The sequence below is a fragment of the Papilio machaon genome, chromosome 15 (assembly GCF_912999745.1).
Source record: "Papilio machaon chromosome 15, ilPapMach1.1, whole genome shotgun sequence".
In the NCBI taxonomy this organism is placed as follows: Eukaryota; Metazoa; Arthropoda; class Insecta; order Lepidoptera; family Papilionidae; genus Papilio; species Papilio machaon.
The window spans coordinates 4,941,831-4,955,518 of NC_060000.1; the positions used below are offsets into that span (position 1 = coordinate 4,941,831).

Here is a 13,688-nt window from a genome sequence, read left to right on the forward strand (position 1 = left end):
CCCACAGTCCTGCATTTATAATATTTTGTTATCAGTGGTAGACGCCAACATCTGTTTGCACGAATGGCTTGGCTCGCTCGGTGCAATACCACGACCACAGAGAACACAGGCGTGAAGTGGAAGAATTCTTCGTTTCACACATGTGCGTGCAAGAGGCCCAATTTAATTCTTCATTCCCTTTCCACCCTTTTCTTATAAGGAAAGGGTGGGAAGGGAAATTTAATGGACGATGATGCATACGAAGGGGAAACAATATATTTGTGTCTGCCCAGTCTCCGTCGATTCAACGAATCTGTACGTGGATATCTATGGGCAGCGAAAGCTACGCTATTTCGACGAATTCCAGTGCCCGCTAGTTTGTTTGCCACCTTATGTTAGAAAAAAAATGTGGACCGACACCAATGTATACAGACTTCAGTTTTAGGTACATGTTCAATGAGAAGTTAATGTTGCACATAACAATTTTATTCAGGGTATAACTAAAATCTTGGGAAACGTGCATACATTATGTGATTACATTAGTGCATTGGTCTAGAGCTGTAAGTGCAGTGACTGATGTACATCAATTGATTTATCCACTTCCTCTTGCGTGCCCACATCTGCGACACACGGACACGTGTAGACTAGATTGATTTTCCACACTTTATTAATATTGATTGAGACCACGTTTAAGTCATGAATAGAAAAGTTACACGAGATACCTGTGTCACTGACCAACTATTAGCTACCTCGTTTTATAATTTAACTAGTTGTCGCCCGCGACTCCGTCCGCGCGGTATTAAAAAAACTTAATAAGTAGCCTATGTGTTCTTCCAGACTATGTTCTACATATGTGTCGAATTTCACCAAAATCTGTTCGGCCGTTCCGGAGATACCTTCAAACATCCATCCATCCATCCATCCATCCATCCATCCATCTAAACGTTCGTATTTATAATATGTATTTATAAGATAGTAAAGTTAGCCAAAGAGACATTGAAATAGTTCAACGAGCAACTGATAATGTGTCTAATTGACGAAATATTTGCACTCTACTCACGTATTCTATGTAACTATTATTATTGTTCTTCAAACAATTTCGTTAAGTCATGTATGTACTCTTTGTTTTTCGTTAGAACAAATTCCTTTATGTATAAGTTCACACACAGAATTTCGACTAGAGTTACGGCTTTTTTTAACGAGTGTATATGTGTATATATATAAGATATACCATGCGTAATATAATATTTAAATGTATCCTGTATTACGCATGTTTATACATATTTTGTTAATATATCCGTACGCTTGCAATATCTATGTAAATTATTTGATTATCCTTGAGCCAGGGAATTGTAAAATATTATGTAAATAATATTTTATATCGTAAAAATATGTAATAAATAAACGGTAAAACAATATTCCGCAAACGGATAACATAAAATTCATCTCATTGCATCCAATTCGTATTCGTTCTCACCAATAAAGGCCGAGCTATATGACAATCGGCTCCAACTAATTAAAGAAGAAGTTTTAAATGCGGAATTTTCTCAAAATACAAATTACCTAATTAGGAAAGGAGTCGAATGTTAATTCACAGAAGACTAAACAACAACACTGTTAATGAAAGATATAAAACTCGGGCAACAACCAATTAAGAGAACAAAGTTTAAAAAGTTTGTGTCGGAAATTGCTGGCTTGTTTTTCTTTTGCTGTCAAAAACTTTAATAGGCTAAAAAGCCGTCATTACATTTTTTTTATTTCTGGGGAATTTCATATCCTTAAATATACAGTCTTACTAATATTATAAATACGAAAGTTAAAATGTTAGAAGTTATCTCCGGAACGGCTCATCGGATCTTGATGAAAAATCAGAACATCTGTCCGCGTGTTTAGTCGTCCTTTATTCGTTCCCTGTAGCCTTGACAATGTCCTCAAGACATTATATTGAGGCACCGCATTCTACGGATTGCGGCCGCTAACATATTTTCAAAGGGGATACAAAACATCGGTATTTTAACGTTTTATCTCACACTTAGAAATGCAACAAAAGCCTTTATTTCACTTTTTCGGATATCAACGAGTTGGAATGGCTTCAAAACAAATATTCCAGCGGGTTTCCATTGCGGAAACACGTACTCGTACAAAATACACATATTGCTAAATCAGTTTTTTTGGTGGAAGGAATGATATTATTAAGTTCTTGTATAATACATTCAAGGACGTTTTTCTGGAAAAAAAATCGCCACTTTGTGAATATAATCGCAGTGAAATCAGTATCAACTTCATCTCTTATTTACGTCAAGGTCATAGAGCAACTAACATAGAGCAATAACATAGAGCTAAAGATTAACATACGCAAGTTAAAGTTATAAATTAAGCAAACCGACACAAACATTATTGTAATGGTCAAATGGAGTGTAACAAAAGCCTTTTGCCTGCTCTTTATCCAATAACCAGTAATGTATATAAGATTCATTAAGTGACTTGGATCAAAGCCAAATAACCGGTAATAAACAAAAATGTATGTCGTAATAAAACTCATGTGTTCATAAGTTATTCGAGACCACAGTATATTTGTCATGTAATAAGCTATTAGGTTCTTTATCATTGGTATTATCAAAAACATTAAATCTCAAACGTTTCAGGCATAAAACAATATCTTTTACTACTTATCAAGTTTATTTGGTAGGTATATTTATGTCAAACTTTAAGTAGATCAGAAGTACAATTTTGTCATTAAATTATTCATAATTTCGTGAGACATAATGATTTACTAATGTGGAAACGGCTAACACAATCACGTACATCTGTCCGGTGTCGGCACCAACTAGTTTGGAGCCCATCGGGGGCTCTTCATCAGGGTGAGTGGGACTGGTATTATTTCGCGGACGCCGCCCGTCGCTCACTTTATGAGTCGGTGCCGACACCGTACAGATGTAGGTACGTGAGAGTTTTAGCCGTTTCTGTCTTTTACAATTCTGTATTATTATAAACTCAAAACCAATAAAAATAATGATTTTGACGCAATATGGAACTATGAAGTTGCATAAAGGTCCACCGCCTCGTCGGTGGCGGTGGTGAGGCGACGGCTTGTAAACGCTACGACGATCGCAAGGCACGGCGGTACTGGATAGGAGAGAAGTGAAACAAAACGCGTCAACCTTAAGAGTTTCTCTTTTAGATGTTTCATTGTTTATAATAGACACATCAAAGCATTAAATTTAAATAAAGGTACATTAAGTTTGCACATGAAATGAAAAATAATAACCGTAAAAGCGCTGAGAGTTTTTATTTGCATAAAAGAACAAAGAGTACCCTCGGGTGGCATAAAGAAGGAAGGACTTTTCGATAAAACAGCATTGCTTTTATTCCAATATTGTTCCATGTTAAAAATTAAGAAGTTATTTTGGGAGGAAAGAGGAATGAATTTTGATAGATGAAACTTAATACATACAACTATTATATGTTGCCTTTCGCTTTCCTTCACGTAAACGTCGTTTTATTGTATAAAATTGGATAAAACGTCTATAAGGTCGCCTTTTACACAACGAAATTAAATTAGTTGGACAAGAGTGACTTCCTCCCATAATTCAATTTACGTGGGCGCTTAGTAAATTGTACCCGAGTTGTGAGTGTAACATTTATAATCCTGTGTCAGTAACATTTAAAATAATTTAGACACTTCAGTAATAAAGTCGCGTAATGCTTTTAATTCGCCTCAATATCTATGGCTCGTACTAATGAGGCCCAATGTACAGATTGATAACTTTTCAGGTCACGCTTTTAAAGTTTCAACCACATAGGAAAATAGGCCGCATAGGCACTTTTACTTCGGCAAAAAATAACATTTATACCTGTAAATGTGTATTTTGTTTAGTGCACGTTGTTAACCAAACTAAGAGATAGCTTTTAACACAAAAAAGTAAAAATCATCACATTATTACTTTGGCCCTTATACATAAGACCCAAAGATATGCAGATTTATTTAATTTTTGAAATAGTAATCCAGTGAGTGAACAACCTCTTGTTACGCATCTCATTTATATATAATCGTGTGTTTCTATTGTCAAAACAACTGAAAAAAAAAACACAGGACATCACGCGGCAATTACATTTGAACTATTTCTAACACATGTCCCGGCTGTCCGTGTTATTTCCCAGTTCTGTGGAAATGTTCGTCCTGCGACAAGCAAAGCATTTAAATTAAAAATTCCAGCGCTTCTAAACAATTTTAGTGTGAATAAATTTATGCAAAAAATATGTTGATTGTGTTTAAAACATATACAAAATATATTTTAAGTTAATATGAAAGGTGGATCTAAATAATATGACAGGTCAATAAAATATAACGGATTATTAAATTTTAATCGCGATTTTTATTTCTAGCAAAATAGGATTTGTTTACAACGCATTTTTATCGCTACATTCTTTCCATTGTATGATTTTAATTTATGATAATTACTAAAATATCTTTGACATATTTTTGCAGCTACTTATAAAAAAGGATATATTATGAAAAGATAATATAAATTTCGAATAAATACACTAACACTTTTCATATCGCCTTGATCTTGTTCACATTCATATTTTATATTCTTTCCATACTTTTGTAACCATATTATAACATCATTATGGTTAGTAAAATTACGTATAACAATGTCACTTATCGCCATTAAATAGTAGATAAGCAAACTTTTATCTTAGCTGCGTAGATATTGTCCTGTAAAAGCATTAGCGTCCATTTGTGTTACAAATTACAGGCAATCGAAAAAAAAAAGCGAAAACGCCGCTGAACAAGATAGCCAACCTAACGTATCCATTATTCACAAAATGCGGCATCGTCTGAAACGGAAAAACGATGTTAACATACATTTACGTTTTGTATGTCGCATTGCTATCGGAAAGAATGATGGTACATTCAAGAGATTTTGTGTTATTTTCGCCTACTTTGTTTTTTTTTCTACACCGGATTTAGATTCCTATAATTCTATTTTCAGCCTACGCATGTCCTTCCTTTTTTCTTCCTTTTTCCAAGGTTGAAAAATAAGGCAAAGACTAGATAAAATGTGAACATTAATTCACCAAATTTACCCCTACACAAAAGGTATATTCGCAAAAGTTTTCTTTGACTTGAATATAATATTTAACAATAATACAAAATTCAGTAAACAGCGGTTGTATTTGCATGCACGTGTACACAATTTATGAGATAGCGGTGCGGAAAATAAAACGCACGGTACGAGACGCGAAGCACCCGGTGTGCGCCGCGATAAATTCCTCCGCCCGCGCTGTTTGTGCCACAACTTTATTAACAAAAATATACGAGACGAGACGTCTACAAACATTTGTCGCATATGAAAATAAATATACATATAAATAAAATAAAATAAATGTTCTTCTACGATTAAGTTACACACGACTGGATTAGTCTTGTCAGAGCATTTTGCAACAAATCAAAGTAAGGTTAATTCATAACTACTCGACGTGTTTTTCACCAGAACGATACGATTACTATTGAAATCGGTCTGTGATCAATAAAGATTGACATTAAAAAATTGATAGTAACACAAACAGAAACCGAAAGTTAGCAGCTTTCTTTTCTGAAATAGGATTTCTTGTAGATATCATTTTCACATTATAATTTTTCTCCCAATTAACTAAAGAAGGCAATGCTTTTTGCGAGCGTTTCTTCTTGTTTTAAAATATTCTTTGTTGTGACTGACCTTCCGTTTTGTGGGTGAGGCGACGCGACTTTCTCGCCCTGCACGAGGAACAACGAGCCGCGGTCCGCGTCCAGCAGAATGGACACATTCTGCAAAATCTTGTGGCATAGAACGCGCACCTCCAGCTCATTGCAGATGTCTTTTACCTACGACAACACAAATATTCAAATTAATAAACAGGTTGATGGCATTCACGTTTTAATATTTATATACATATACACGAATCACAAGTAATCACAAGAAGTAATCATATTCCTTGTGATATTTCGTGATTTTTTTGTAACCACTCCTCCTCCTTAAGAACCTCACTCGATTAATTAACTATCGCGTACATACATATAAATTGTACATTTATGTATCCTATATAATACATGTGGATCAGTCGCCTCGGTAACATTTCCCCCTTACGTAGTTGCAAGAGCTATTTCCGAACTAATTTCCGTCACACGGTGTTCCCCGCACTGGCGTTCGAGTATCGCTAATTATGTACTCTAATAATATCGTCAGTGATCGAAAATGTGATTATTATAACAACAAATGTATGAAATTAATTCTCGATAGGCACCGGCTTAAGAGGAAATAAATGTGTTTCTTGAGTTCTTTTTCCGCAACATTTCGAAGAATACGTGTAACGTAATACATTATAATATACATAATACGTAATTTTATGAGATTTCCTGAACAAAGAGCCGTTAAATGTAATTTAAACTATGTGATATTAACTGAACCCTGCATTCGTTGCAATGCCAAAGTCAAAAGTTTTATAAATTAATTATTAAAATCTGATTAACTAAATTATATACCACATATAAATTATATAACACAGTGCATGGAAGAAAATTAAAAATGAACATCTGGGAGTCCATGGAATGTCGAAAAAGCAGCAATTTTTTTTTACGTAATATTATTTGTTATAAATTATGTTTCCTTCTACAATACAGTTAAAATACTCTTCTGTAAAATTGTAATAAAAGAAAAAACATTAAAAAAAAAAATCACACTTCATTTCTATCTTTTAAAATTAACTATCAACAAAAAACAGTCAAAGAAGATTTATGACTCTAGATTTTGTAGCATTATAAACACCTGTATAGAAACCTCTGTCAACCCTATCGTTAAAAAAAAACAGAGATGTTTCAACAGTGGAATCCCACAGCTAAGAGTTATACTGATGAACCAACGATTTGGATAAAGTAATTTCCTCAACGGCAGGTAAATGGATGAGTAGAGAACCAACAACGTATTTGAACAAAATTCGTTTAAACAATGCGCAATCCCAATTCTAAAAAAAAATTTACCCAATTTCATAGAATAAGTTATACTGGTTTATTTCCAGTGCAAATTTAACTTCGTGTTTTCTAAAAACAAGCTCTTTCCGAACGCAACAATTCTGTTAGTAGCGCTGCTATTTTTCGGGAAAATCATTCCGTGAGCATGTCAATATGAACCGCTTTATTATAGTTTACACAACAATGTAAGAAAAACTATTGAATGACCAAACAGTTCAGAAATCATGTAAAACCTAACATTTCAATATAGCGAGCAATAACTATTACATTGACCTTATCAAAGAAGAATTTATTAAGATTGATATCAACGCCATCTGTGTAAAATTGAGAAACGTTCAGGTCAACGTACTCAATTTGTCTACAGAATGATATTCAGCCGCATCATTAAGAAGAAAAATTTCTCAGTGAGCTATCCGATTTGATCCCTCATTCCGACCCCCTGGCGTGACAGGAGCGAACATTTGTTTAATCCTGCGTCCCCATTTATCCACGTCCCCCGCTCTGCTGATACATGAAATGATTAATTATCGGTGATTTGGGACGAACGTGACCACTTCTTTAATTTGTATGACCACGCCTAAAATAATGGGCAAAGAAAGCTTTTCATTGATATTTTATGTATAAGATTACATACATAATACTTTTTAAAATCAATAATAGTATTATATTTTGATTATAATCTGTATTTAAGGATGAAGACAGTAACGAATAAATTATTAAACATCTCATTATTATCAAAAAATACACACAGTTAGTCTAAACTTCGCAATATTATTCTTAAATCCACAAAATTCAGTCAAACTGTGAAATGTACATTTCAAAATAAAAACTTCTACAGCCTTGATTAATTTTCCCAGACAATAAATTGTAACCAGACAAATCTAGTGGAGGTCAACGACCTCGGTCCTATATTGCGTGGCTTTAACAAAACAACAAAGCATCGTTGATACCACACATCGACCTCACGTCGCCTCTTGGTTTCCTAATTGCATTAAGTACAACTAAGACGCCAACAAAACGCTACAATTTATAAGTCCCCGTTTCAATGCTACGTAACTCGGTTAAGTCTTCAATTCCGTCAAAGACCTAGGGAAAAATTAAATAAATTTAGCAAACATGTAGAACATAGTCTGGAAAAACACATATGCTATTGAGTTTTTTTTTTAAATTCCGCGCGGACAGAGTTGCGGGCGATAATCTTAGTTCGTCAAAATAGAATTCTAATGGAACTGTTTGAAACCAAGGGACAATACTTTAGCTTTATAGACAGGTTTGAACGACGAAATTGTTTCTTATATTGACGATTCAACAAATTACTGTAGCAGCAGTAATAACTGAAGGTTTTAATTAATCATTAAATTATTATTTCGTACCGTCGTAATTAAATATCTGAACTTGAAACGATTATGAGAGGCTTGCCTTTTATGTTGCGATTCGGCTATTCTCAAAATGAAACGCTAATTTGCTTACATGGAAAAATAAAGCGAACGTAATTACAATATGAAAATAATTTTCACTAACTTCAATTTAAAATTTGATATTTTTAGCTTGTTTTATCGTAGCATATTTTTAACATATCTTTACTTCTTTTTATCTTACTAATATTATAAATTCGAATGTTAAAATGGATGAATGGATTGATAGATGTGTGTTTGAAGGTATCTTTAGCACATGTAGAACATAGTCTGGAAGAATACATAGGTTACTAATCAAGGTTTTTTTTTAATCCGCACGGACGGAGTCGCGGGCGACAGTAAAATAAAAAAAATCACAACTCCATAAATCGGTACGTGTGCAGTCTCGTTAACTTTTTGAATAAAATTTAATATTTCGTTCCAAAAAAAATGCAATTCTCCTGCTAACGACAAAACTCTGAAAATGTACGATAAGATGTAATAAAACAATCCATTTTATTTAAATTGTTTACATTTTAACAAGGAATGACAGTGCGAGTGATTAAAACAGTTTATTAAAAGTCTCGTCCTCCAACACAAACTCGCAAACACTTTATTATGCATAAATAATTTTTGCGGTAATTTTAAATTTGTCTCAATTCAGTTGGGCATGCTGCACTGGTGAAGTAAATTTTAACAGTGCATTTGAAATGATACAACATTTTTGTATATCATGATGCATGATTTTTTTTAAGATTGTAATAACCTGGAACTTATTTAGAGGACTAGATGTCGCCCGCGACTACGTTCGCGCCTGGATAAAAAATAATCAATGCTCAAGTGTACTTTCTGTACATACATTATTAAAAAGAGCCGTTTGTCAATTTTCACAATTGTAAGCAAGTTCAGTGATTTCATCTGCGTAACTGTAATTTTCCACTATCTTATAGATGTAATTCATTTGTGTTGTTTTTGTGTGCAGAACATGTTCCCTTTGTACTTATTTAAAACTCCTTCGTAACACATACTGTATGTGTGTGTGTGTGCGTGTGTGTATGACATTAACACTATCTATCAAACTGGACATTTCTCTCCATCTCCTTTAATAAAATATAACTCAAAGCTCTCAGGTTAATTGTTAAATGCCACTCCGATGATTTAAGAATAAACTATTACGAGTATTTATTAATTTAAACATGTAAGAACATTAATACAGCGTTTCCATTCAACACAAGTCGACGTGATGTTTACAAGTAATTATTATCAAGGCGGCCGCGTCATTTTATCGGCGCGCTGCTCACTCACACAGACAAATTGGTTAATGTACACACACCCAGCGTAGCGATTATGTTCAACAACCTCTCGTTGAATAGCATAAACATATACATATTACGAAGCGAAGAAAAAACATCAACATTTAAAATAATATTTCCATTGTAACTATGCAATATAGAGATCATAAATGTCTTTGGAATATATCAGTTGCAGTGGTAGACGCAAGCAACAAAGACATCTGGTACACAAACTTATCAGCTGGCCCGGTGATATACCACGACCACACAGAAGTCAGGTGGGAAGTCGAAGTAATACCGCGTTTCTTTTGATGAGTGTGCGTGCTGGAGGCCTAATTTTAGTCCTCTACCCATTCAACCTTCAAATTCAACCTTTTATTATAAAGAAAGGTAGGAATAGGAAGTGGATATAACGGACTCAAAGAAAGGAGAAATATACTCTTACTAGACGACACATCTGCAATTGCGGATGTCTATGAGCAGCGGTTGATCCGCTATTTCGGAAAATTAAGATGGCCGCTTAATCTTTTGCCCCCTTATGATAAAAAAAAAGAAATTTTGGACTGCATTAAATGACTACTTCAATATAATTGCAGTATGAAACAAGGCTACATTTCTTTCATTCAAAAAATGAATAATTAAATTTAATAAAAACAATGCAAAGTTCACATTATAAATTAATAAATATAATTAAATGTCAACCAGATTGGTGATTAACAAATATCTAGAATTACAATGGATGTAAGAAATACGATAATATCGATTAAAATGGAAATCCGTTTCCTTTGACCTTTCCTCTTGCATACGAGTATTAGATTACTTATATTCCATTATCTCTAAATTGATTGTGCAAACATTTGCCATAAAGTTTAAATCGCGCATTTTAAATTTGAGCCATTTTCACCTAACGCATCAGAAATGTAACAAAACAAAAACAATTTTGTAACAGTGCAACTTGAAACTAAACCTGTTGTGATTTTAATTAAAATCCTTTAAAATGATAAGAGATAACGTGTTACAAATATTTCCGATCCATCTGATTAATAAAATCTCATTACCTAATGAATCAATCTTTCTATAGTACTAAAAATTTTATTCTTTCTTTAATACTAGCTATGCAAAAGTTTCATGCGAAATTATCCTTGCAGACATCTTCGAATTTCATTGTTCATATAACTAGACAGTTTTGTGACAACAAGGGTTTACCTGTAGATTATGGATGTTAGGTCAAGTCTGCAGAAGAGCCATCTGTTCCTTATAGAAAGTAATAATGCCATGTAATACTGACTAGTTCAAATATGAGTTCCTTCTCGTCCAGCTGTCTCAGCTCATGTCGCGAACGGCGTTGCGGACGGGCGGGTGCGGCGTGCGGCGTGTCGCCCAGGAATGTGGGCGTTCCGTCCACCGTCGTCACCAGCGGCTTCAGCAGACCGCCGCGCTCGAACTCGTGCGCAGAGATCTTCCTGCCAAAACATCAACACCATACAGATACTCGAATGGCCACTTATTATCACTTATCTATAGTAATTAAGAAAAATACTTCGATGTTATTGAAAATATCTAAGATGTTAGTGGAACTGTCCCATAAAAGTTAGTTGCAAGAAAACGGTGCGAAATAGAAGAAAACTGCTGCACTCGAATTGCTTTAACGTTGTATTGTGGACAATCTTCCATGTCACGAAGTCACGATTCTTTTTAACGATGGCAGCGATTTAAAACAAAATAACGGAAATGTAGAAATTTTATTTTAAACATAGCAAACTGTGTTGCAGAACTCTAAATGTATATTATTTTGTATTAAAGAATCATTATGATAGTCATGGTAAAGTCTAATTTGAATTCGACTATAAATTAATCGGAAAACATTAAAGTTAACTAAAACTTTTCACAAGACAACGTAAATCTCCGAAACTAAAACACTTGCGTCGCGACTCGAGAATAACACGTTGCGTGCTCCGTACAACGTACTTGATCGTCGAGGCGATTCGTCTATTAGGTCAGTACAAGCATAGCGACAACACTTCAACTGTACAGATTTGCTCCGTCATCTTGAAAATCGCAGCCATTTTTCCCACAACGATGATAACAAACAGGTCGCGAGCGACTGGTTTTGGTGACTAAATAACAAAAATGACGGCGGCGCGTGCAGTGTACTAACCTCTACGACAATGTATTGCGTAAGTCGCTTAGCGACTAATTCAATATCTTACATTGTTTTGTGTACGAAGAGCCTAATAGTAAATAGAAATGTTTATTATTAGTTAACATAATTTGTACATAATATAAAATACTTAAAAAAATTATTTGTCGACAATTGACAACCCTAAATTATTCTTAGCGAGAGTGATAAAAGATTGATGAAGGTTACAAAGCAGCAGGTTACGATGTGGATAAGGCGTATATATTGATGCTTGTATAATGCGCCTAAATTATTTATGCGCTTGCATAATTCAAGTGTACGTGACTTTTTAACTACGTCATATATAAATTACACGAATGGATGAATATAAATTGTCTTCATAACCTTTGGTGAGCATTATATATTACGCGTTATTTTTCTTCAAGATCTTGGATGTTCACTTATTTATTTTTTTTACAATATCTCTACCAAGACTTAATGGTTATTGTTATTATAATGAAAAACGATAGTCAGATACGTATTATTTTTTTTGCAGATTCTCTTTATAAAAGAGTCATTTTGATGTAGGTAGAGCTCCATTTTTGATTTTTTTTTGTCAATGACTTAGTTGTCATATTTAATCGCCAGGTGTGACACAATCGGTGTCAAGCTCCCCCATAAGTGTATCATCGTCATTGGTACCACAATATTTTCAGAGATAAGTCATTACCTGACAGGTGTGGTCGCTCCCGAACCGGAGCCGGCGCGCGATGGCGACGCAAGCTCAGCGCTGGGCGGCGTTGCGTGGCACACCAGCCAAGCATCAACCACCTGCCGCGTCGCTTTCCTGACAAATAATACAAAATTCTAAGGCATTTTTAATCATCACTACCCGTCCTTATACCAGTCATATGGGGTCGATATACCAAGTTTTCTTCTTCTTATCTTTCATTTTTATAGAACTTTTTTGACATTTAATATTGATTCACACCAATAAACTATTGGTAAAACAACAAATTTTTCAATGTTAAGTATGTGTAAGTAGATAAAATGATCGAAATCACCAAGGTTGCAGAAATTCATTAGATAAGGACGATAAGACTTTTACAAGGAAAGGCAACGTCCTGTTCAATACACTTCGATGCAATCTTGACATGATCCTCTTCTTGTACGTGGCCGGCAAATAAATTTCACGGAATCGTACAAATGAATTAATAAAATTTTAACTTTAAAAAAAGTTTGGTTTTTATATCCGTTTTGTATAAGGTACATTTACTATTATACATTTTATAACTTTCAATTTGAATGGTTCTCACGCGATGTTCAAAATCTCCAATAACTTTATTACAGTCGGTAAATGGTAATATCGAAGGTACATTTATGACGCTGTCCATCTTCCCACCGAGTGCCGTTTTAATTATTCTTAATTGTAAGACGTTACAATTAATAGGAAAGCCCCATGTAACATCAAGCGAGGGCTTTTTATGCTTTTATGCTCTTTTATGCTCTAAAATAGTTCAACTTTGTTGTTTCTATTTTAGAGTAATTATGAAGTTAAATTCATAAACATTTAAATTTTATTGCAAATCGCTTAATTTCTTTTTTCGTTGTTATCTTCTATCGATTGTAATACAACGTGTCAACTTATTAATTTGTTTTGATTAAAAATACACAGAATATTGTATCGTCAATCAGAAGAATCATTAATGATCTAAAAGGGCCCTATATTTTAGATTTTGTAGAAAGTAATAATATGAACGACGTGAGAAATTTACTTTAAGGTACTGCTTAACCCTTGAAATGACTTTAGAGGAATGTGGCAGAAAAATGTGAGATTTCCTTAGCGTAATTTAATAAAAACCCGTCCTGAGGTAACAGATAACTCAATTACA

At 34.1% G+C, this 13,688-nt stretch overlaps 1 protein-coding gene across 7 annotated transcripts in view; it reads right to left on the minus strand.

The window, feature by feature from the left end:
- Positions 1-13,688, minus strand: part of LOC106712160 (dual 3',5'-cyclic-AMP and -GMP phosphodiesterase 11) — a 139,801-nt gene that overhangs the window by 26,270 nt on the left and 99,843 nt on the right. For all 7 annotated transcript variants that reach the window (XM_045681311.1, XM_045681312.1, XM_045681310.1 and 4 more), the window contains 3 exons: positions 12,527-12,643; positions 10,966-11,140; positions 5,703-5,848 (listed from right to left, as the gene is read on the minus strand). In XM_045681311.1, coding sequence (XP_045537267.1) covers positions 5,703-5,848; positions 10,966-11,140; positions 12,527-12,643 — 438 coding nt within the window. The remainder of the gene's footprint in view (positions 1-5,702; positions 5,849-10,965; positions 11,141-12,526; positions 12,644-13,688) is intronic.